Source organism: Emys orbicularis, chromosome 1, assembly GCF_028017835.1.
Source record: "Emys orbicularis isolate rEmyOrb1 chromosome 1, rEmyOrb1.hap1, whole genome shotgun sequence".
NCBI classification, from domain to species: domain Eukaryota; kingdom Metazoa; phylum Chordata; order Testudines; family Emydidae; genus Emys; species Emys orbicularis.
Window position 1 is genome coordinate 90,349,682 of NC_088683.1, and position 25,930 is coordinate 90,375,611.

Here is a 25,930-nt window from a genome sequence, read left to right on the forward strand (position 1 = left end):
ATTCTATGTAAAGAACATAAATGTCACTAAGCTGGACTCTGATCTTCAGAGATATGGTCCATTTGAGGTGGTGAAAGGGTTGGCTGGCTGTTGGTGGAAATGAGGTGGCAGAGTTTTAAGACTGGAGTGGAGGGGAAAGAGTGAGAAGAAGAAAAGGTAGAGTTTTATTTTGAATTGAAGATATATTTACCATTGAAATAAACTGACATTGAAGGCCAGGGCATAGGCAGTTGTGAGCCAGATCTAATGCTGCAGCAGCCAGCATGAATGCTGGACACAAACCCCGGAAAGGCACAGCACTAACAAGTCCAGGGCAGTTCTCCCTACTTCTCACGAGACTTGAAACAGTCAAGCACCCACGTGGGGTGCAGGAGGTGTGAACCACAACAGCCATGGTAGGCCTGGACGGTTATTCCATCTCCACCTCCTGCACAGGAAGCTGCTGTTCATTTCTCACCCATGGTACCGGCTGCTGGGCAGGTAAAAGGGAAGTAACTAAATAATTCAAGAGAGCTCTGAGTAGCATCAGACTATGATTAATGAATTAAGTGACAAGGCACTATGAATGATTAGCCAGTGAGGCTAGATCAGTTAGCAAAAAAAAAAATCAAATGGGTAGGAATCACAGATGGTCATATAAGCATTCAAAAAATTAGACTACATCAATTACAAGGAAGCATGTGGCTACCACTCAATGACAGACAATTGCAACTAGGTGGATTAACAAGGCAAGCAAACCTAAAGTCCAGAAGCGTCAGCCAAGAACTATAACGTAGGGAGAGGAGCAGGGGTTAAGTGACAGTGATTTCCTATCAAAATTAAAAAGTCTTAAAGTATTGATACAAAGGCCAGAATTTGTCATATTTGATGCACTGCCTCTGGATGGCAAAATGTTTTTTGGCTCTTGACCCTTTAAAGGGAGGGGGCAGGGCTCTCCAAAAGATGGAAATGACGTGGCAGAGCAACTCCTGGGCCACTAGCTGGGGCTGAAGATCTGGGTTAGGTGTCTACATACTCCGTAGAGTTTCATTGTGCCTTCATTCAGAATTGCTACTTTATACAAGTTGTAGCTAATGCTATTTAAGAGCAGGCACTTGGGGACAAAACAATGGCAAGACGAGTAGCAAAACCTCTATTTCCCAAAGGAAAGTGGGAATCTAGGCAGGAACATTAGATTCCATTTTAAAGTCTCTTCCACAGCTCCATTTTGTGTGCAGCCTAAGACTTCATTCAGTTCTGAATTAACAAATCTGGTTACAAGGTGAAGGTTAAACTCTGCATGTGAGAATACTTTCTTCTACCAAGTAGTCATAGAACACAGTCTCACTTAAGATCTTAAAAATGGTACATACACTAGATATGTGAAATTTTAAAGTTTGTAGTTTGTGGATATCTGGTATGATCTGCATTTGTAAGCTGATAATGTCAGGAGTGGCAGAAATGAGTTTTAGCTGAGACTTTTAATAATTAGGAAATGTAAAGATACTGTTTCCATAGCAATAGGTACTCAGCCCTCTTGCTAGCAGCAGAACATTATCCATCACTAAGGCTAAGTTTTTTGTCATGGATATTTTTAGTAAAAGTCATGGACCGGTCATGGGAAATTAACAAAAATTCATGGCACCCTGTGACCTGTCCCTGACTTTCACTAAAAATATCCCTGACAAAAGGGATAGGTGAGTTCAGCACCCACTGCTGCTAGGGCTCCCAGGTCCCCCACCAATGTGGTGCCTGGGAGCTCTGGAGTCCCCCTGCCCCTGGGGCTGGGCTGGGCTGCTGCGGGGGTCCCCTTGCCTTAGCAGCTGGTAGCTGCAGGGTCCCCCAGCCGTTGGCTCTGGCTGCAGCTGTGGCTGGGCAGCTTGGGGGAGTCCCCCCCTGGGCAGATGCAGGGGGTCCGCCTGCCATTGGCAGCTGTGCCGGGTCCCCCCACCAGGTTCAGGGCGAGGGCGGGGCTGGCTGGGAGCTCCAGCCCCAGGGCAGAAAATGTGTCAGAGGTCAATGGAAGTCACGGATTCCAAAACCTCCATGACATAATCGTAGCCTTATCCATCACTATCGAGAGAAGCTGTTCTTCTGCATTAAGGTCAGTTCAATCTCATTCTTTCCCTACCACCACCACAAAACTGCAGACGATTAAAAGGTCCTGGGATAATTACTTTATTCTAATTTACATATTTGGTAGCTGCCATGGTGGGAGTACATTCTCAATAAAGAGATGCAAAGGCAGTATTCCTTAACTAGATAGTGCTGCCACAAATATTGGTAAAGATAGTTGATAAACGAGCACTTTTAGAAGTCGAATATATTTCCCTTGAATGCTGGTGTATGGTTGAAATTATAACTGACTGTGAAAAACTGGAAGTGTAGTAACTTATTTCTTGCCAGGCTCCCTTCCCCTAATAGAACCCATCTTCATACTTCATTTAGAAGAAAGCCTCACGGTTAACATGGAGAGACTGCTTTTTCCTCCCTCATAGAGGACATGACTCTGCTAAGTACCCAAGTGGGTAAGGGCCTGATGTTTCACAGGCTGAACACCAAAACTGTACTATAAAAGAGTAAACAGGAGCTGTAGGAGCTCAACACCTCTGAAAAATGAGGCCCCACTAATATAACATTCTCATTGGCCAAGATGTTACGTAAGATTTGTTCAACCGACTGCTTGGTAGAAACAGTAAGTTCCTACCAAGGTAAAGCAGACACTTTTGAAATTAAGTGTCAAAGGAAAGCCACTGCAATAGTTTAAGGGAAGAGATTTATTTCATGGCGTTATTGTTTTACTGAATTAGTAAACTATAGACCCTTCAGTATACAGTAGTAATCTTGCTCATAAGTAGTGATTTAAGTAAATGGCAACTTAAATGCTCCAACCCCTTTTTAAAGTAGCTTAATGTGCTTTTGGAATTTGCAGTGTTTGAAGTGTCTTGGAAACAATGTACTTGAGCAGCTCTGGCAACTCTTCCTAGATTTTTTTCGCTGTAGAAAGTTTAATGCACTGTGTAGTATGTCAGCCCCTTAAATAAGTGGGATGTGCCACCTCCTCTTCCAAATGTGTAGACACTACTTGTTGGTTTGGATTTGAGTCAGCTGACAGTGTAAGCTTTTTCCAGTATCACGATTTTTTGACACTGTCCTTAAAATTTGTCATCTATTCTTGAAAGGTGTTAATCATCTACAGAGGCTTATTTGTACTAGTACTAAGTAGATAATCATTAAAACTTATTTAATGTGAAATTTAAGTCATAATATAAAACAGATTTTTCCCAATCCTCTTATACAATTCTTTATAACAGTGATACATTGACACTTAATTTTTAAATTCCTAATGCAAGATTATTCCAGTAGATCAACCACTTCAAGGATAAAAATTTTTTAAAAGTGCACATATGCAGTCTACTCCAGTTCCAAAACTTTCCTCAAAAACATCTGTGCTGCAGCTCAAAATGTTAGGCTGTCTCTTCATAAATTTTAGCCATTGTTATAATGTATATTTCAAAGTTGATGTGTCTAAATCCTATTTTTTCCAAAAATTGATGTTTCACAGCATTATAGTAGCAGGTAGAGAGAAGATAAAGAACTGAAGCTATACCTCACACACACTTGCCCTCCTCCCCTCAGACTACTTCTCAGGTGATCATAGATAAAGTAATCCATTCCTCAACTTTTACTCAACATTATGCAAGTTTTTAACTCAGGATTTTACAAAGCACAAACTGTGCATAGAAGGTATTACTCAGGCTATGTTTGCAGCCGCAAATAGTAAGGACTCAGCTGCCATAGCCAAATCTAAAATAACTGAAGAAAGTTAAACTGATGAAAAATCTGAGGTAACAAGAATCTAACACGAAGGGTGTGTAAGGCATTTCCACAGGTAAGAATTATTGCCTCATACTAAAGTGTTTAACTGGTACATGTACACTTTAAATATATCAGTTAAGGCAATTATTTAAGTCTTAATAGGACACTATAATTTAAGAATTACTCAAAGAACCATTATGGTAACGTACTATACACATACACAGCTATAATCAGGAATCAAATATTTCTGTATCAGATGTTTACTACACAAACCTGCCCATCCCTGTATCTATGGTGTAGACCAGAGTCCTGCAGTGGGACTGGGATCCAAGGGTCCCGCTGCCATAATAGCTTTGTTGTAAGTGAGATTGTGTGGACAAAAAAACAAATCCACACAACTGTGGTAATTTGCAAGAAAACACTTTAAAACTTTTAATACTTAAATTTAAGTGAGGGATAGAAAGATTTGATGTTTATTATACCAGGAGTTAAAGTATTTTTACATAGTTTAAGCAAGATTTGTTTTATTCCTTTGGTGGTAAAATTGTGGCTGAATTTCATATTTTTTTATATAATATAGTTGACAGGTTTTTTCACCCCAGTAGAATAGAGGAATCTGTCTCTCTTGTGGGTTTTAAGGTAGGAGTGGGATAAAAATGCAAGAAACAATGGGGGAGTGGGAATTGCAGGGTGGGACGGGAGCAGGATTTAAAAAAAAAAAAAAGTCCATGCAGGGCTCTAGTGTACACCAGCATAAGTCAGTTTCCTGCAGCACACACTTACTGTTATATCTGTGCCCTATAGATCCATGAGGCTTGTCCATGTGGCAAGCTAGGATGTGAACAGACAGCACACTAGATTGCTGCACACTAATTTTCCATGTGGATGCTGCTATGGTGCATTAAAAGTTCCATAGTCCACTTTGACATACTCCCCACCTAATGCACTGTATGCACACCAACTCACCATGTAGATAAGTCCTAGAACTAGACTAAAATTATGAACTACAGACAGAGAAAATTTTAAATACCTAGAATTTTAGTAACTAACTTAGGTCAGAGTAAAAGTGCTTTGAACGCAGAATTTCAGTCAGACTATAAAACCCAGACAACTTTCACAATAGAAATGTCACCAGACCCTAAACTTAGAGCAGCAATAGAGGCCCAGCGTTCTTATCTACTGTAGAAAAACAATACAACTTTAACAATTAATGCTTATGAAAAGGAGTCCTTCATAAGCATGTCAGCATTCTAAAAATGATAGTTGATAAGGCTCATTTAAACATTCCGCTACAGTGCAAAACCGCATTCAGTTTCAAAATCACTACAATAGTGCTACAGAATGATGCTTTTGGAATTCTTTAAATAGCTTCTTTTTCTGCTTAAGAGAAATGGTGGGATTACTGTCCATCTCTTGAATCAACTCTTGAAGATGGTGCCTTGTTTGTTGCTTCTGGTCTTCAAATTCTTCAGGAGTCAAACGCTGACAAAAGGTGAAGCCTTAATAGGAAAAAAGGTTAGGATTATTTTACAGATGTTACACTTTTATATAAAATGTAGGGCTGGAAGGGACCTCAAGAGATCATCTAGTCCAACCCCTGATGCTGTGGCAGGATTAAATATACCAACAGGTATTTGTCTAACCAGTTCTTAAAAACTTCCAGTGATAGGAATTCCATAACCTCCCTGTATGTTCCAGTGCTTAATCATTATAGTTAGAAAGTGTTTCTTAAAATCAAACCTGAATCTCCATTACTGCAAACTAAGCTAATTACTGCTTGTCCTACCTTTGGTGGAGGTGGAGAAATTGATCAGCACCCTCTTTATAACAACCATTTGTATATTTGAAGACCTATGTCTCCCACCCTGCCCGCAGTATTCTCTGCTCTAGACTAAACATGCCCAATTCTTTTAGACGTTCCTTATATTTTCCTCTTAGTTTTGTTGCTCTCCTCTGGATTCTTTACCATTTGTTCACATCTTTCTTAAAGTGTGCTGCCCAGAACTGGACACAGCACTCCACCTGAGGCCTCACCAGTGCCAAGCAGGGCTGAACAATTACCTTGTGTGTCTTACATATGACCCTCCTGTTAATACATCCCAGAATGACATTTGCCTTTTTTGCAGCAGCACCACACTGTTGACTTATATTCAATTTGTGACCCACTATAACTCCCAGATCCTTTTCTGCAGCACTGCTGCTTAGCCAGTTATTTCCCATTTTGTATTTGTACAAAGCTGAAGAGAGCTACACTAGACAGTTCTTAACTTCTCATTTTGACATGCTGTAGAGTGCGGCTCTGGCCTCACCACTGGGCAGAGGAGTTTTGCATAGGACAGGGGTAGGCAAACTTTTTGGCCTGAGGGCCACATCTGGGTATGAAAATTGTATGGCAGGCCATGAATGCCTGGTGGGGGGGACTTTATGGGGTGTAGCATGGGGGGAGCTCTATAAGGGATGTTACTGAAGTCAGGGGAGGATGGACTCATGGGGTGGGGGACCCTACAGGGGCAGTACCAGGGACTCCTGGGGACCTAGTGGCAGTGACACCAAGGCAGCTGTACCAGGCACTGCCACAGGCGGAGGCACCCCCTAGCTGGGACAGGTGCGGCTCCTGGGTGGTTTTGAGGTTCTCGAGGGTGGGGCCGTAGGAGACCGGGAGGGGATTGGGCACTCTGCCGTTGGGGGGAGGGGAGTTGTCACGTAGGGGCGGGGTTCCGATCCTGGAAACAGCGTGGTGAAGTTGCACCTGCGCAGTGTGGCTCTGCATGTGCCGGAAGATGCTGGAATTGTGAGCCGGGGGCTGGGTAGCACCAGGCGGGCAGAGCAGGATAAACCCCCGACGCCATTCCCCAGCTAGAGCACTGGAGCAGGGCAAGCCCTCGAACACGCTCCCTGCTGGGAGCGCCGGCCGGGTGGACCAGAGCAAGCCCCCAACCCCGCTCCCCAGCGGGAGCAGTGGATGGAGCAGGCAAGCCCCCGATGGGAGCTCAAGGGCAAGATAAAAATGTACGACAGGCCGGAAGCGGCCCTCAGACCATAGTTTGCCAACCCCGGCATAGGATAAGGCCAGTGCTCATCTATGTCAAGATACTAGTTATAATATATGGGCAGAAGGCGAGTCTGGATCTGCTAGGTGGATACTCAGGGGCCTAAGACCCACAGAAAAGAAGAGTTCCTTTTGTTCTCCCTGTACAAAGTCCATTTAATTGCAGCTTCATACAGGCCAAGAGGATTTGGTTAGTAGTGTTAGTACAATCTAATAGTTTTATTAAACGTCTAACAAATGTATAGAACAAGATAGGGCCACTTATAACCAGATGATAGAAATAGCAAAGTGGTTAAAAGACAATTCTGGAGGAGGACATTTTTAGAAGCAGGGCCAGAAGCAAAGGACTTAACTGGAAAAAAAAAAAAAATCTATTCCCAGACAAATATTGATTAAAATATTTTTTTCATACATACTCTAGCCTAAATTATGCTTAGGAATTAAGGAACTCTTTGCTTCCTGCTCATCAAGGAATTGAAGGACAATGTTCTTGCAAGCAAAAAGGAATTGACTGGTCTTTGCATGAGACATCTACTGGTGCAGCAAAACCCCCAAAACCTTTGAGTGCTAGGGTAATTTGTGCATGCCTCATGGTAGAAGCACAACAGGAACACAGCCAAATGAAATCTTCAGAGAAACCAAATTACAGGCAAGTAATTTTCCCTTTTAATAATGTATGCTAAGTAGAAAAGAGAACAAAAAATTCTACCAAAGTAATAGTTTGTGTCTTTAGCCAAATCATATTTTACACTATTTTCTGAATTTAACTTTGTGAAGGAAATTACATAATCAATTACAGGACTGAAGAGAAGTTAGATAGAATATGGCCTCGGTCCCCATTTAATTTATGCTTTGTTTTAGGTGGGTTAAATAAGTTAATGAATTAAACCACTTAAAGTGCTACTATCAGTATAACAGAGAGGATGAGGCAATCAGGAAAAGCATTTCACAATAATTTGATATGTAGTGCATTAAACTCATTTGCATGCAACTACTCATATCAAAATGCACAATATCAGACTTTCTACCTGAACTGGCATCAGGATCTTGTCCTTCCAGCAAGCTCGTAAGTTTCTTGCTGATTAGTTCCAACAGAATTAAAGGGGTCTGCACAAGAACAGAATTTTCAGATATTTAGTTGGTGTTTATACAGTTCATTATAAAATGCATACTTACACAATAGTCAAAACCCTTTAAAGATGGAGTTAAAGTTGAGTATGTAAATGGGCACTCCTGGTACATATGTTTTTAAAAACCCAAAGTAAATTGTTAGGGTTTTTTAATTCAAAAAGTAGTAATGTACAGTAGAACCTCAGAGTTATGAACTGACCAGTCAACCCCACATACCTCATTTGGAACCGGAAGTACACAATCAGGCAGCAGAGACAAAAAAAGCAAACACTGTACAGCAGTGGTTCTTGACCAGGGCCCCATGAGAGGCCATGAGCAGGTTTCAGGGGGTCCTTCGAGCAGGGCCAGTGTTAGACTCCCTGGGGTCCAGGGTAGAAAGCCAAAGCCCCACCACATGGGGCTGAAGCCTGGGGCCCTGAGCCCTGCCACCCGGGACTGAAGCCAAAGCCTGAGCTTTGCAGGGGCCCCTGTGGTATTGGGCCCCAGGCAATTGCCCTGCTTGCTACCCCCTAACGCTGGCCCTGGCTTTTATATGCAGAAAATCAGTTGTTGTGGCACAGGTGGGCTGTGGAGTTTTTATAGCATGTTGTGGGGCCTCCGAAAGAAAGGCTGAGAACCCCTGCTATACAGCATAGTCCTGTGTTAAACTACTAAAAAATAAAGGGAAAGTTTTAAAGATTTTACTAAGCAAGGACACTGTTTGTGCTTGTTTCATTTAAATTAAGATGGTTAAAAGCAGTATTTTTCTTCTGCATAGAAAAGTTTCAAAGCTGTATTTAGTCAATTTACAGCTGTAAACTTTTGAAAGAACAACCATAACATTTTGTTCAAAGTTACAACCAACCTCTATTCCCGAGGTGGTTCGTAACTAAGGTTCTACTGTACTTTTAAACAAAGTAAAGGTCATGAAAATTAGTGACAGAAGGACCAGTGTAGTTTTGTTTTAAATGAAACCTTAGGCTCTGATCCTGCAAACATTCATATGCTTAACTTCACTATCTCATTGGCTTCAAGAGGTCTACTCTTTATAATAAAGTTAAGCATGCGCATAAAATGTTTTCAGGATCAGGGCCTAAGCTGTAAATTAACAGCAATTTCAGAGTTTGGATTCCTAGTAAGATGACTTGTTAGTTGGAATCATTAATAAGTGAGCCTATATTGCACTAATTACATTTCTGGTTGTTTTAGGAGTGGTGATAAAAATACAAATTGTTTGGGTGACTTTTTTTTTTGTTCAGATACTATTAACTTTATATTTCCAGACTGTCAAAAGTTCAGACTGATTATAAAACTGCAAGATTCTTTTAAGGAAAGCTGTTCTTAAAGTTCATCTGCTCAGTCTTATCTACAACTTAAGTTAAAGAAACTAAAAATCTTTCTTGATTAAAGATTTAAATGTCGGGTGACAAGTATCCTTAGAGATAGCAAGCTGGATGGGAACTGTCACGTCAGAGCAACCCTATCTGCTAGTGTCACACTTCCATTCTGGCCATCTGTATTAGGCTTCAGTAGCTTTAAGAAATGTGGAAATGTCTAAACTAGCTAACCCCCCCCCCCCCCCACACACACACACACACAGGCCAAGATAATAAATCAAAGGTGAAGTTTCAAAGCCAAACCATTCTGGAGGTATGACAAACCAAATAAATATCTGGAAAGTATCCCAGAACTGAAACACATTATCTCCCAAGCAGCTTTTTTTAAATTTCTCCCAAGGTATCCAGAAATATTCTATCCTGGGCTAAGATCCTGCAAGAGAAATTACAAGCAAGTTGGTTCTTTTTGGCGAAAGCTTGAGAAGTGTGGTTTTTAACTCAGCTTATCATGGAAAAGTAGCTTCAACCTCTCTGTACATAACCTTACACTAAAAAAGTTCATTTTTTTAAAATAGACTAATTCAGTTTGGCAACATTTCAAGATTGCATTGAGTCAGCTGCTTAAGGCCTCAATACTTCAATGAAATGTATGGGGGCAGGCCCATTTGACTTTAAAAGGGCTCTTTGTGGGTGCAGAGGTCCATCTGTGTGCAGCTCTTTGCAGAACTGGAGTCCAAGTTCGCATAATTGCAGCGTCCTAGAAAAGCAAGGGATGTGCCAAAGTAAGTGATTCTATATGTATGGGGGAAGAAAAGAGGGTTTGGGAGATAAGTATTGATCATCATCCACATGCATTTCCCTTCAAGGGGAATAGATTCCTTGCTTGTGCCCTTCTGGCAAAACTCACAAGGTTTGAAAGTTCTAGTAAACATCCCAAACCTCTGATGTTTATCTAATTATTTACCTGAGAAACAGACAGTCTTTCCCTATTTCTAATACTTGATAATTTCAACTGAACCAGAAATAGTGCAATAGCAGCTTTTCCTGTGCTATTTTAATGCTTCCATTTCTGACCCCAGCTGATACGAAATAAAAAGGGACGTGAATATTTGTGTGCCTCAGACAGGGGGTTGGTTTAATATGAGGATTTTTTTTCCAATATACACTATCCAGAGAATATTTACCATTTGATTTTCACCATTTTCAGGCAGCTGAGATGGAGTTGGAACTACCAGACATTTTCCTACTTGTCTTTTTTAATTAGTTTTGCAACTGGAAAAATAACTAAAACAGATACTGTAGTTTTAATGTGCGTTAGCTAAAAACTTAAATTAAATAGCTAGAAAAAGTACATCTTTTCATAGGCAAGAGATAGTTGAATGTAACTGAAAAAGCTATACAAGTATTTCTGCTTATTCATAATGGATTTATCATTGACGAATGGGAAACATTTGATTTACCTACTGGGTTTATATTAACTGCCAAAAGTAAGAAAGATTTTAAAATACTAAGTTAATTCCTGGGGCTGAGAGACGCTGCCAGTGTGTACTCAGCCTCTACAGAATTTCACCTTTGAATGACTCCCTCTAGTTAGCACTCAAAGTACATTAGCTGGCTTCTGCAGTGAGCTGTTTCCAACACTGCTTTGCTAGAGAGAGAAGTGCTACAATGACCCTGAGAATTTGAGGGTGGGGACAATGGAAGTAGAGAGGCCAATGATTTCAGAAGATTTCCCCTGTAGTCCAGAAAAACTGAATTAGTCTGGAACACTTTCTGGTCCTACAAGACTGTGTAGCTTTTACAGGTTGCCATGACATATACAAAAAAGCACATTCATATAAAGCTGCTTTTGGACAATTAATATCTAAAATGACAAGGTCAAAGTGTGTCAGATGAGAAGGAAATACCTTGAAGAGTTCAGTATGATTCTTCATCAGTAACTGGATTAGCTGTTCAGTCTGTGTTTTTGACAATCCTTTATTTTGTAAAATGGCCTTGGTAAAAGTCTTGATGATCACTGATCTATTATCAAACTATAAAACAGAAGAATAATGACCTGGATTAGATTTGCTTGCAGTTATTCTAGGTGTTAGCTAAATGATCGTTATAAACAGGTGACAAAATCTACACTGAAAAAAATCCATTTCAGTTAGTTTTAAAAGCATCAGATTGAAATGTTGTAACGGGTCAGTTTCTATGGCTGTTAAAAAAATTAATCTATTAATGTTACTATGGGGGAGTGATAATTTATACACTACGTTTCAATGCAATACTTACTTGTTTTTGTAACTTGTAGCCCTCAGGTTCTGACGCAACAGCCATAAACATCAGTAGCCTACGCAGTTCTTCTCGGATGTTCGGCACTAGTAATCTTAAGTAAAGCTGCGATGCCTCCAGGGCTTGTGCTGTTTTTCCATTATCTGCAATGTTAGTGAAATATTGTATATAGTGCAGTCTACTGGTTTGAACAGAATCAAGAAAATGTATTTAAATAGGAGTCAATTTCTGATTCTAGGCTTAAAACCATATAGCCTTTGTCTTAGAGCTAGGCAAGTAACATTTTTAAAATAACATCCTCTGGATATCATGAAGTCTTAAATGTACCAGATGCAGAACCTCCATTTTACCATTGCATACAGTTTGTGTTTCCCTACCTTTGACTGAATCCTTAACTGCTCCTTTATATGATGTGATGCAATATGACCAGTGTGCCTCACTGTCGCACCATTCCCATTGCTGATGAGCTTTTTAAACCACCAAGCTACATCTTTTGTGTGGTAAAGGGACAAGGCAGGAATCAAACTCTTATATAGCATTCTTCATCTGTAGATCTCAAAGCATTTACAAAGGTAAGTATCTTTATCCCCATTTAACAGAGGGGGAAACTGGAAGAGAGATTAAAGTCACAGCAGGTCAGCAGCAGAGCCACCAATCTCTGATTCCCAGTCCTCTGCCTCTAGTCACTGGTCCAGATAATTATGTCTAGCAAAATACAAACTATAATTAAAAGGAGACTGGCCCAATTATTTTCTTTGAAAGAATAAAAGCAACTAGAATTGATATGTAAGCGCATTGAGACTTGGAAAAGAAGAAAGTATGAATGAGGGCAGAAAGCCAAAAGAAGAGAGTGAGCAAATGTAGAAAAGAGAAGCGCATCAGAAGACCAAGGTGAAGGAAAATATGGAGAAGCTGACAGATTAGATAACTGATAAAGGGCAGTTTCCAGCTGGTTTAATCACAGATCAGGAGGAGTTGTAAAAAAACAACACACGGTAGTAAAAGCTTAAAAGCTTTATTGGGATACTTTAAGTGAGTTGGAGGAAAGTGAAAGGAGTGTGTGTGTGTGTGTGTTAAAAGCAGTAAGGGACATGTGATATTAAAGTCTATGGTCTTAAAAAGTCTGACGCACTTGACTACTTGCACCTGCATGCACACACTAACCATGGTGCCCTTTTTATTTTAGGGGTAATAGTGGTAGTGGTGGGGAGGGGTGGGGTTGATTTATTTGTGTTTGTTATAGTTTCATTTAAAAAAAAAAAAGATTATTTCAGCTTTCTGTTGACAGTGCAAAATTTTTTTGAAATCAAGCTGGCTGTGAGTTCATGAAGATACAAGTTTCAGCATCTGCAGTACACACACAGCAAGAGTAGATTGTGTTCAATTGGCTGCAACAGTGATTGTGTGAGCATGTAACAATCCCGCCCCAGCTCCACGCCAAATTTGCCATCTGGAATAGCCAACAACTAAATTAGGCCAGGTCCTGCAGTCCTACTGAAGTTACAGCACAGGGCCCTTTGTTCAAAAGCATCACCCAGCAGAATAAAGATTAATATACAGGCAACTCTATAGCCTGCACTTTGCAACCAGTGGTAAAATAAGTATAATCTCCTCCTAATGTATGTATGAGCTGTGCCTCTTGTGTAGACTGATGAGCAGCAGGAGACAATCAAACCTAAAGAACTGTGGAATGCTTAATATATTTAGAAGTGGACCTCTGTTTAATTATGAAGTTAGAACCACCACCTGTCCAAAATGAAGTTGAAACTAAGCTGGACCTACATTAGAAACTGTTCCCCAGGCAGATTTTAGCTGACAAAAGTTTGGGAAGTGACACAGGACTGGCACAAATTAGCGTGGCATGTTCATAGAACATACTGTTCAGCTTAAGAAGAGATTTTAAATAAATGGGGAATAATGAGGGAGCTACAGCATGGAAAGCAGAGTTCTTTCAGTGATTTATGTCATGAGCCTTTCCCCCACCTCCCTTTATGTGAAAGAATGGTAGGGTAGAATTCCTTTTTAAGTAAACCAATGATTTCAAATTAGTAATCATGGGTTGGGAATGTACTGTAGTTTTACCACAGATTCCTTTTTATGCTCCCTTTATTTATTTTAATTTAAAAGGGTCTCTTTGCCAAGTGTCAGTCCTAGACAGGAACATGCTCAATGTCTTCAGTATCATCACTGAGCTCCTGTGGCACTAAGCTCTGAAGCATCTCTGAAAACTGAGCATTCAGGTAACATTTCATACATTCTGCAAGACCTAAGGTGTACAGAAAAGACACACTCACACTAGAGTTTCATTTAAATCCAAGTTTAAGGTAACCCTTGCTGTTACTTTGTTTTGGGAAGATTTAGTTGTTTGCCACAAAGGTTGCAGAATCAGGAAGAACTTATCATAGCCTGAACTGAATCTTAGAATTAAGAGAACTTTTCTGGTCCCTTATCTTGTTAGTTTATTCGCTATTAATGGAAATGTGAGTCCATAAGCTATGAATCCCTCTTTTGGGAGACAGGGAAACTGTATCATAAGGTGATTCTACTCATAAGATGTCTGTATTAGGGTATTAAGTTAATAAAAGAGTTTTAATTTCCTTAATGTGTAAATAAAGATTATGCACTTACCTATAAGTTCAACAATTCCTGAATGAATATCAAGATCATGATTGTTGAAAAGGGGGGCTCTCACTTGATTATAATATTTTGCTATCACATCAAAAAGTATCTTCTTGTGCATATTCAAGTGACTTGATTCGTTACTGATTTGAAGTAACTGCTGACCAACCATCACTATTAGCTGGTCTGGAAAATACTCCAAGCATTCAATTGCTGCACAAAGCCAATTGTCAAGCCTGGGGAGAGAACGTTCGTTTTAGTACTTACATTTAATGCTAGGCAAAACACTTTATTTAAACTAAAATTCAGAAAGAATTAACCAGACACCTACAACTACATGCATGTTTGAACAATAGCATCATACATCTTACTTAATAAGCAATTAAAGAATGTAGTTGGATGCTGTAGCTATAAGTCCACTGAACTACTGCTGCAATTAACAACTAACTCTCGCCTCCCTGGACTACAACAATATGGCTGAGGTTTGCCTTCCTTCAGACAAAGGAAGCCACAATGGTGCGGTCTGTCACAAACACTTCAGAAATGCAAGTTGTAACAGTACAGTCCTGCCGTATCAGTTTCAGCCGTCACAAGGGAAAAATAGATATCCAGCTACACAACCAAACACAGGGGCTGAAACTTTAAAGGAGCAAAGAAACTAGACATTCAATTTAAAAACAAAAAACAAACACTTAAAACCCTGACAAATGAAAGGAAGCCAACAACTAACTAGGAAAGAACAAGAAATAAGCACTAAAGATTGCTACTGCAGGCAAAGGCACTGCACACAGATGGAGCCAACACTGTCAACTGCCTGGGGCAAAAGGAGAGATAAGGTGGGCGAGGTATCAAGGGGTAGCCGTGTTAGTCTGTATCCACAAAAACAACAAGGAGTCCGGTGGCACCTTAAAGACTAACCGATTTATTTGGGCATAAGCTTTTGTGGGTAAAAAACCACTTCTTCTGATGCATGGAGTGAAAATTACAGATGCAGGCATTATATAATGACACATGGAGAGAAGGGAGTTACCTCACAAGGCGAGGTAATCTCTCTTATTGGACCAACTTCTGTTGGTGAGACAAGCTTTTGAGCTTACACAGAGCTCTTCTGCAGCCCAGACCTGAAGAGCTCTATGTAAGCTCAAAATACTCTCTCTCTCTCTCACCAAAAGAAGTTGGTCAAATAAGAGATATTACCTCACCCACCTTGTCTCTTTAATACCCTGGTACTAACACAGCTACAACAACACTTCATGCGGTAAGAATGGTAGCAACTCTCTTCTTGTAATGTTAGGTCCCACAAGGGGACATTTATGGCTCCAACAGGAAATATTCTTCTAGATCAGCAGTTCTCAAACTGTGGGTTGGGACCCCAAAGTGGGTCGCGACCCCATTTTAATGGGGTCGCCAGGGCTGGCTTAGACTTTCTGGGGCCCAGAGCTGAAGCCCAAGCCCCACTGCCTGGGGCTGAAGCCCTTGGGCTCTGGCTTCAGTCCCCCCTCCTGGGGTCGTGTAGTAATTTTTGTTGTTAGAAGGAGGTCACCGTGCACTGAAATTTGAGAACCCATTCTAGATGGTTCATGGCCAAGTGTGGGTGCACACATCCCACATGGCAGCATAAGCAAAGGGAATACCAGTAATTTTTTCCAGGCATAAAGTAAACCTCACGGTAGGCTGCCAGAAAGCATGCAACCCAGAGAGCCACAGAATTGAAAAGGTGCAGCTGAGATCCTGATTTCAGTCCATTCTCTCTAATATCCTGAGACACCACTTCATTGCAGTATGAATCTGGAAAATACCCTTGGTTAGTGGGTTCAGGGATATCGATACTGGAACTGTAATCAATTGTTTGAATATACCATGAGTTCTCAAATGGAACTGTTGCTGAAAGAGAAAAATAGCTCAGCTTAATTTGATTTTAAAACTGGATCTATGCTACAGCTTTAATGGGTTTTAGATGGTTGAAGACACACATTTTTACAAAACTGGCTTCAAGACCAGAGGTGTTTCTTAGAATCAATTCAGGCCACCTTCAACCACCTAAAACTAATTCGAACAGCTATACCAGTTAGAAATTAGCAGCAACTGGAGCTTCACTGGTTAACTAACTCTCAATGTATTCTGCTTTGATTCTCAAACATTTTCCATGTGAACAGACTATTGTAATGCAAATGCTTTTTTGCGGGTACACAGACTGACCAAAATTTATCAAAAATTGGATGAATTCTCCTGAAGTGAAACCACACTAACTTTTTAAAACATGGCTCAGGATAAATGCTAGCATAATGGCAGAGTAATTCCTCTTATGAGTTGACCTCAGGCTACCCACATGCAAGAGGCTGCACGTCAACACACCATTCCATGTTACAAAATGAAACTTTTCTTTAGCTGTACTGCCATATGGTAAAACATGACATTAACCCAGATGTGATCAACAGGAATAGTTTAGAGATACTGGAAGGTTTGGAAAGGCAAACAGGCTGGCACCAAATTGCCACATCTTTCTTTCTGTGGTACAATGACCCTTTTGTCACAGCAGGGGCTTTCCCTTGCTATCTGTAACAATGGCTGCTCCATTTGCTTTACACACTCACTGCACCTCCACTTAAAACCACCAAGAAAAGGACTGTATAAACCCCTTTGGGATACCTCAGTTATGAAAGCCCTAAAATAAGACCAAAATTCACATAATTCACTCCCCATATTTGTATAAGAAAGAAGCATTTAGCTGTGAAATATCCAGTCTAGAAGAGAGGGAAGTGTTCACCCATCCTCTCAAGTTAAAAATGTAATTTTTGCTTATTTAAACACCTCTTAGCTTCTGAGTGCTCTCAGAGCTGCAGTCTCAGTGAATTCCCTTGCTACTTCTGAAAGGCAGTAGAGAGAAATCCATGCTCATCCTATTCCAATCTAAAGGTATTGCCTCACCCACAAAGCCTACCCTGGCCACGTAGAGTAGAAGTCTTGAAAGCCAGAGTGAAATTAATGTGTGATCAAAAACAGTGAAATGCTAAATTATTCAAGTTTTTATAAAATATATATTTTTGTAACTAACTCGGGCAAATTTAGGCTGCACGTGACCTCTCTGTCAAGGAAAGTATTTGAGATAATCAGATCTTCCTCTGTGCCAAGATGATCATTTTTCCTCTTATCTGGAAACTCCAAAATATTTTCCAGGACTGGAAGATCAATTAACTGCAGTAGCCGTAACAGAGTCTGTTGTTTCCAGACATCATCTATAACTGGGAGTACAAACAGGAAGATGGAAAAACAAACAAACAAAAACACAGAAGTCAAGGTTACTGGGAACAAGAGAAGGTACACATAGCATATATGTAAATATCAAAAAGAGGAATTTTGATTGATTTGAAATAAAATCAGCCCATCTTACATATACAATATATTCATTAGATGTAAATTATGTTATTTTGTTTTTTAGGGGGAGAGTGTCTTAAGGAAACTGGGCAAAAAGCTTTTAAATATTTTTGTTTCTAAGTTATTACTTCTTATAACTACCTGCTCTAATAACATTTAATATATACAGTAACAAAATACATGAGAATAAATACATTAAAAAAAAAGGAAAGACCCTTATAACCAAAAAAATCTCCCAACAGATTGTGTTTTTAAGAAGGGCAATGTAAGCCTGCAAATCATATATCCATCTGAAAATTTGATATAGGCTATTTTACATGAGCCCCTAAGGTAATTAGAGAGAATATTCTTTTTAGTTTTTTTCAGTTTGATTGCTGTGTGCAGGACTAGTCTGCATAGAATCAGTTTCACCATTTTGATGATAGTTGCACTGTAGTCTTGTATGCTTTTGAGAGGAGTTCACATGAATGTTCTTCCCCAGGCTCTGCAAGAACTGCTGGTGTGTGGCTTTAGGACTGTGACTTGGGCTCTTTCTTCCTGGACTCCTGCACAAAGAAGCCTGGGATATGTGCATGGAGGCAACATTTGTTAGGGCAGAAGAGTCTCCCCTCAATCCCAAGACTTCTGGATGGGGCTGGGAGCCAGGCAGGGAGGCCAGGAAAGCCTCTTTCACAGCCAGACTACACAATAGGATTCAGGAGTACATGGTCCCTCAGCTGGACCAGAGAGAAGGAAGTGATAGCACCCACCTTATCCCTTGCGCCCAAGACTGGAGACAGTAGGAATAGGAGCCAGAGGAAATTCCCCAACAAAACCCTCTGTCTGGATTTAGGCTGGGAAATAGTGAGGATCACCTATACAGGAGCAGGTCCAGGAAAATAGCAGCATCCTCTGTCTGTAACCCTCTCCTCAGAGGTAGGAACAACCTGGGGCCAAGAGGGAAATAGCAGTCCAGGCAGGAGATAGGAATCACTGAGTCTGGGAGGAGCTGTGGGAATCCACTGGCCTGGCTTCCCCTGTCCTCGAGTGTTCCTAACATGGAGGAAACTGAGAATCTGCAGGGATCCTCAGTTTCCTTCATGTTAGGAACACGCGAGGACAGTTGCTTACTGCTAACTTCAAGGACACTGAAAGGGAAGTGGCTTGACAAGCATCAATTGCAGGAAGTTGCGAGGACAGCTCCTGACCACATTTTTTGTTGTCTCTCTCAAGTTTGTCCATTATTCACCATGGAAGATCCTTCAGAAACAGCAGGTTGATCAGAAAAGTGTGGGGGAAAAAAACAATTTTTTTTCAAAAAGCATCTAGACTTGTTATTGAAAGGATGTTGATTTTCAAATTAGTCAATTAAAAAGTTCTGGTTGACAGTGTTCCTTTATGTTCTAGGCTACAACCTCAGAGATCAAATAAGCACAACCTGGAAAAAGACTGGGCATAAGCACATTCACCAGGGAAAGCCTGGTTCAAACATAAAGAAGAGCAAAAACATTTGACCTCAATGGAAAACATTTCTAGATTACATTGTGTAACACACTAAAGCTATCTACTTGGTAGGGATAACTTTTGTAGACTCTATGCATTGTGGTTATAGTTGCTTCAGATAAACATAGGTTAAGTATCTGCTTTTTTAAATGAATAGTTGAGTTTCACAAACATCTAGTTGGTGTTATCGTAATTTGTTATTTCCTAATATAGCAAGAACTTTGATGGGCCTTTGTGATATGGATTTTAAATGCTTCTAATTTAAAGCAAACAAAAACTATGTTTAAAGCTTTTGTAATTTATTAAACTAGGGCCCAATCCTGAAATTCTTATGGAAGTAATCTAGTTACATAAATAGCTACAGTGATTTCAATAGGACTGTGTGAATAAGGGCTCGAGGATTGAGCCCTGAATTCTGTGCAAGTCATTTTTAAAATCTTGGTTTCGGTGCAAATGTCACTTTCTGCAACATCCTGGGCACTACTTAAAAGATTTGTTTCAACTACAAAAGTAACAAGATACACAAAAGTCAAATAATAATGCCAGGAAATGATATTTCTGCAATATGTGCCAGTACTCTTTCTAAGAGGCTGGAAAAGGGTATATTTCTAATTTTCAAAACATCTATTATTCATTGCTTGTTTCAATAAACAAATTATAGTTTAATGTTCATAAATACCTCGTGGTAATATTAAATAGCACAAAATATATTATATTTATAAAATAAAATATAATCACCTTTTTTTGAAAGTAGACAGACTGGTTCATCAACTATGTTCTTTAAAGGTAAAGATGGATGTACATTTATAGTTTGTAGAAGTTCCTCTATCCTTTTATCAGCAGCTTCTAGTGCTAAGGGATTTGAAATTGTTTCACATTTTGCTCTGTTATGAAAAAAGTATTGATAAACGGCAATTATTATTTGTATTATTATAGCACTTAGGTGCTCATTTTGTTAGGCACAGTACAAACACAGAACACAGATTCTAAGCTTTTTGGGACAGGGATTATCTAAGTATAAGACAAGAGACAACAGATGGATACAGACAGACGGAGGAGCACAAGGAAAAGCCAACGGTGCTCTGTCTGGATTAGAACAGGTTGGAAAACAAGAATTCCATTTTGTGCAAAATTCTGACATTTGTTTCTGTTCTGATGCAGACTGAAACCAAGGCCTTTCCAAGTTTTTTATGAAACAATGAGAGCAAGGCACACACGTGCAGACACACCCCTGCCCCAACCTTCAGAATAGCCAATAGCCCAGTAGTTAGGATACTAACTTGAAATGCAGGAGACTAAAGTTCAAATCCCTGTGCCAAATCAGACAGTACACCCCTTTTAAAACTCCTCTATTGGTTCTGACAAAACTTTTTCTCCAGGATAAAATTTCTGGTAAAAAAATCAGACACACAGAAATCCAACCCAGCATAGCCAACAGTCTAGTGTTAGGGTACTCCCCTGGGATGTGGGAGACACAGGGTCAAGTCCCTGTCTGGCTCAGGCAGAATAGGGACCTGTACCTGCGTGTACCCTAACCACTGGACTACTGGCAATTCTTAGGTCTCTCTCTAGACATTCCACCCTGGACCTGAAATACTTTCCTAGTGAAAATTAGTCAAAACTAATACATTTCTGCAAAGAGTTGGGGTTTTGACCATTCAGCATTTTTGAATGAAAAACACTTGATGAAGAAGTTCCTGACAAGCTCTACTTTGAATCCTGCTTGTGGGCATTTTTATTAGCCTCTGGATAGTTAAGCTGACTCCCTTTCCATGCTCTCTTGTGGCTGCTGGAAGAGAGGGAGGAGTCCAACTGCTTGTGCTGGAGCCTATGCATCAGTGTGAACTTTTTAATTTTTTTTAAAAACACTTCCAAGGGATTATTTTGTATATGGGATGGGAGTCTCGGGGCTGCAGGAGAATCCTGGTGAATATTACTGCCTACATAATGCTTTATAAATATAAATAATCACAACACATTGTGAACATTAACAACTAACATTTCAAGTGCGGAAACTGAGGAAGAGAGGCTGTAATTTGACTAAAGCCAGAGGTCAGTGTTAGAGCCTGTGTCAGAACACAAGAGTCCAGGTAACATGCTTAGCCAACTACCCCAACTCCCTTCTGCATTACTGAACTGCCCCATTACCAGAAGGCATATTGGCTGCTCAGAAGAAAAGATTGAAGTAGGCAGTCGGCAGGGTGGGAGCTTGAAGTGACCAATATTACCAGTAAAATCCTCAGTGGTATCATTGTGAATTAAGTGTGGTGTTTCCCCAGTGTCAAAGAACTTGTCGCAGCACGTTTCACAGGTCTCAAAGGTCTATTGTAAGGGTGGCTATAGAGGAGATTGTTAATAACTTATTAGGAAACAAAAAAGCATCAGAGAATGTTTGGCACTAGCAATTGGTGTATTCACATTCAAGGATCTCTTTGGAAGACAAAGCACTAAAAACATAATTAAAAATAAAAATTGGAATTAGTATTTATATTTTTAGGTCCCTAAAAATCACAGTTCCCCCAATCTGGGTCTGAACAAGTGGGTCTTTCTAGTCCTAATGTAAATATTTTAGTCACCTAGTATTTTCACAAGGTAACAATCAAGAAATGTTTTTTATTCTTCCATAATTAATATCTTGCCTTTGAATTGCATCTCAGATTTTTTCATAGCATGGATGACATCTAAACAGAGTGTCTCATGGAGCACCTCTTCTCATTCGTGATTGTGTAAGATGGCATCTTTAAATGTGTACATCTGCATTACTAACCGTGAAAGTTTTTTCGTCTTAAGTTCAAGTATTTCCTCAGGGGACAACTTCTCAACATATCCTTTCTGTTTCAGTAAAAGAGGAGAAAGATGGCTGTCCAGAAATCTATAAAGACTATTACTTGTGTCTTCAAACTCTAGCTCTCTCTCATTCTTGAATAGTTTTGGTCCAACTGGTTCAAAAACCTTGTGATCCATCAGAGCCTGGCAGAGACGGACTCCCTTCAGTCGAGAAAGATCATTACTACTTAGGTACATACTGTGCATAAGATAGCTCAGCACCACATCAACAGCATTGGAGCCAGTAAAGCAGTTTCTGTACGTCCTTAGATGTTGTCGTCTTCTTTTTATTTCCACCTGGCTTTGAAGAGCATGAATAATACCATTCCATAACCGAGTTGCTTGAAAAGGACCACTGCTTCCTGCAAAAATATTTAAGCATTCATGTTACTAAAACATTATTTACGTTTGCATACTGTAAACACTTACTGTAACATTTAAGTGTATTATTTTTACATTTTCCTTTTCAAAATTGAAAGTGCGTTGGCTGTGTTCTCCAGAAGTGAAATTTAACTTTTCAAAGCACAGCCAGAGATAAGTGGTAGCAAAATAGCAAACTAATTCCTGCAGTGATTTGACACTAGGTCATACGCAGGCAAGCTTACACCAGGAAAGGAAAACAAGAACATGCTAAATAAAAAAAATCAGTTTCTTTTCATTTTACCCAAACAATCTCAATGTATCTGCTGGAATTATTATTCTAGATAAAAGTAAGACAGTGCACCATCAGATACTAGTTTAACCATAAATTCCTTTATTAAATCTAAAAGCCCAAGGGGAGTTATACAATTGCTCTAAATGTGTAAAAGCCTAAATCATAAGCAATTACTACATTCAAACAGTAACAAACATTCGTAAGTATTTGATCAAGATACTCAGGAAAGAACTAAATCCATGGATGCTTAGACACATGTTGGTTGGCTCCAACTTGGTTAGGCATATATTAGCAATGAACTCTTTCAAGACCTTTCCACAACTGCTAACAGAGCCACCTTATATGGCCTACAAAAATATTTTTCTTCTTAAACTATCTTACCCCTTTATACCCTACAGTATCCAGGGGTTCTGGAACAATTTTTATAGTGGGGGTGCTGAGAGCCATTTAACCAAACTACAAAAACAACAAGGAGTCTGGTGGCACCTTAAAGACTAACAGATTTATTTGGGCATAAGCTTTCGTGGGTAAAAACCTCACTTCTTCGGATGCATAGAAGTGAGGTTTTTACCCACGAAAGCTTATGCCCAAATAAATCTGTTAATCTTTAAGGTGCCACCAAACTCCTTGTTGTTTTTGTAGATACAGACTAACACGGCTACCCCCTGATACTTAACCAAACTGTAAACCCTGTATATGATGGAAACCACTTCAAACCAGGGGGTGCAACAGCACCCCTAGTTCCAGCACCTACTATGACAGTATCAAAATACCAGTATAGGTACTGACATTGCAAGAGCAGGCAGCTGCACCCAGCGTTACAAAGGGAGCTCAGAAAGGGGTACATTATTTCCCTCAGGACAGGGGTGCTGAAAGCGGAAACCATGTATTTGGTTGTTATTACCACTTCAAACCAGGGGGTGCTGCCGCACCTCCAGCATCCCTAGTTCTAATACCCTTGCCCCAGGAGGGCAGTTCCAAAGACGTGGCCTTCACCTCCCTCACCCCACTGCTGAGAGTCTCTCCTTATCCCAGTGAGACCAAAAGGCCTGACCAAGACCAGGACTCACAGAATCTCCCTGCACTTTTTCCTGAGCAGCGCTCAGACGCCCCCACGTGCACACCCAAAGGTGCCACCCCCCGGCAGGCTCTGCTGTCCAGGCTCTCAGAGGGTGGGCCGGGGATAGGGTGACAAGGTAGCTGGTTTTCGACTGGAACACCCAGTTGAAAGGGAACCCTGGCGGCTCGGGTCAGCACTGCCGACCAGGCTGTTAAAAGTCCGGTCGGCGGTACTGTGGCGCTAAGGCAGGCTAGTCCTTACTTTTCCTGGCTCCGTGCTGCGCCCCAGAAGCGGCCAGCAGATCCGACTCCTAGGGAGGGGGACCACGGGGCTCTGCATGCTGCCCCAGCCCCAAGCTCTGGCTCCGCCTCCCATTGGCCGGGAGGTTCCTAGCCAATCGGAGCTGGTGCCCGCAGGTGAGAGGAATGCATGGAGTCTCCTGATCCCCCGCCCAGGACCCAGACCTGCTGGCTACTTCTTGTGCACAGTGTGGTGCCAGGACAGGCAGGCAGCCCACCTTAGCCCCTCCGCTGCACCACTGACTGGGAGCCACCTGAGGTAAGGCCACGCTACAGCCCTTAGCACCCCCAAACCCAAAGCCCCCTTCTGCACCCCAACCCCCGCCCTCATCCCTGGCCCCACCCCACAGTCCGTACCCCCTGCCCCAGCCCAGTGAGAGTGGGGAAGAGCGAGCCACCGGGGGAGGAGGAATGTAGTGGGCGGGGTCTCGGGGAAGGGGCGGGGCTGGGATGTTCGGTTGGGAACTAGAACGTTGGCAACACTAGTCGGGGACGTGACCCGGGGCTGGGCGATAACAGCAAAACCCAGCCGGCTTTAAACCGCCCGCTGCGGGGCGGGGCCAGACCGACCGGCCCGTTCGCAGGGGGAGCCCCGGCCCGGGGCACACAACACCCTCCCCAGGGCCCACAGGCACTGGCAACCCGCGCTCTGTGGGGCTCCCCTCAGGCGGCGGCGGGAAGCCGGCCAGCTCCAGGCCGGGGCACACTCACCTCCGCCCCGCCGCCGCGCGCCCAGCTCGCTCTGGCTGTGAACCCTCCTGAACCGCGGAGTCAAATGTGCCGCCATCGCCAGCCACCTTCCTGTCCCGCCTCCCACACCGTCACTTCCGGCCCCACCCTGGCCCCGTGGCGGAAGTGAGGCAGCGCAGGGCGGGGGGGGCTGGTGGCCCGGGCGCTGGTTCGGTCGCCATGGAGTAACCGCAGGGGGGACGGGGCTGAGCCGCGGCTGGAGAGCGCAACGCGGACGGACACACGGCGGGACACGGCCCCCGCAGCTTCCCTTAGGCGCAGGTGAGAGGGGGGCAGCGGCTGCCTCTGGCCTAGCGACATCGGGGACCCGCTCGCCCAGGAGCCGCTCCCGGGCAGGGCCGGCAGCCGGGCCGGGTTTTGTGCAGGGCCAGAGCGCCGGGCCGGGCGGCTAGTCACTCACTCTAAACCTTTGGCTCCGGGGGCGGGGCGGGGGGTGCTGAGCTGCTCTTCACTGTGCCTCTCCTCGCGGGGGCGGAGGACTTGGGGGGTGCAGGTGAGGTGGCGACTGACAGGAGCTCCCGGGGAGGGAGGGGCTGGGGGGACGCTCCCTGCGGACAGCGATACGTGGCTTTGTTGGCAGGACACGGCGGCGAAGAGCACGTGACCCGTTAAAGGGGGTAATTTATTTCCTCTCAACACCCGAGGGGCTCTTGTGCCCATGTGGCTCGTGTGACAGTTCAGGTTGTCCCCGCTCTCTCCCAACCCCCTGCTGGGAGCCTATAATAAGTAACTTGGTCTGTTGTCTGTCCACTTGGTAGCTTGCAGGGTTTGGGGTTTTCAGCCTTGCCCTCTGGTACAGAACTCATGATGAAATCAGGATATGTTTTGCCCTGTTATCATTGGTACTTTCCATGATCCATAATATTTATACTTTTCAAAAATGTGCTTTGAATTGTTTTTACAAGTAAAGGAAAGCTTGATTGTAAGGAGAATACTGGGAACCACTGGGTATCAAAAATACCTCACTGGGGCCCAGTTTCTCCTGTGCTCCACTGTTGAGCTGGTGGGGAGTAATCTACTTTTTGTAGGGTGCACCACTGTGTGTATCTAGCCAGCTCTGTGGAATGGCACTTATGATAGGGTGGAGATAGGTCTTTCAGCGCTCTTCCCCCTTGCTCACAAGTGGAGTATCAGCCTTGCCCTGGGGGTCACAAACCAGGTAGAGCACTGATACAGCCATGGGGGATGGGTGGCATTGGTTTCACACAAACACCCCCCTACATTACCACAATAGAAAAGAGAATAAACTAGCTCAAAGTGATTACTCAAATGAAAACTGAGGAGGAGTTGGGG

At 42.1% G+C, this 25,930-nt stretch overlaps 1 protein-coding gene across 1 annotated transcript; it reads right to left on the minus strand.

Annotated features, from left to right (window-relative positions):
• Positions 1 to 5,121: 5,121 nt before the first annotated feature.
• Positions 5,122 to 24,674, minus strand: DEPDC4 (DEP domain containing 4). Its single transcript, XM_065422807.1, has 9 exons — positions 24,599 to 24,674; positions 21,815 to 22,235; positions 19,786 to 19,931; positions 17,246 to 17,432; positions 14,200 to 14,426; positions 11,572 to 11,714; positions 11,202 to 11,327; positions 7,876 to 7,954; positions 5,122 to 5,297 (listed from the first exon to the last, which is right to left on the minus strand). Exons 1-9 carry the CDS (start codon positions 24,672 to 24,674, stop codon positions 5,122 to 5,124), a joined length of 1,581 nt encoding a protein of 526 aa, XP_065278879.1.
• Between the last annotated feature and the right edge of the window lie 1,256 nt (positions 24,675 to 25,930).

Excerpts from the sequence above, each read along its gene's own strand:
- DEPDC4 (XM_065422807.1), bottom strand. The coding sequence starts at position 24,674 with ATGGCGGCACATTTGACTCCGCGGTTCAGGAGGGTTCACAGCCAGAGC. Across the intron at positions 19,932-21,814 it reads AAGACGAAAAAACTTTCACG|AGCAAAATGTGAAACAATTT; the intron begins GTTAGTAATGCA and ends TTTTCATAACAG. Across the intron at positions 7,955-11,201 it reads ATCATACTGAACTCTTCAAG|ACCCCTTTAATTCTGTTGGA; the intron begins GTATTTCCTTCT and ends GTTCTTGTGCAG.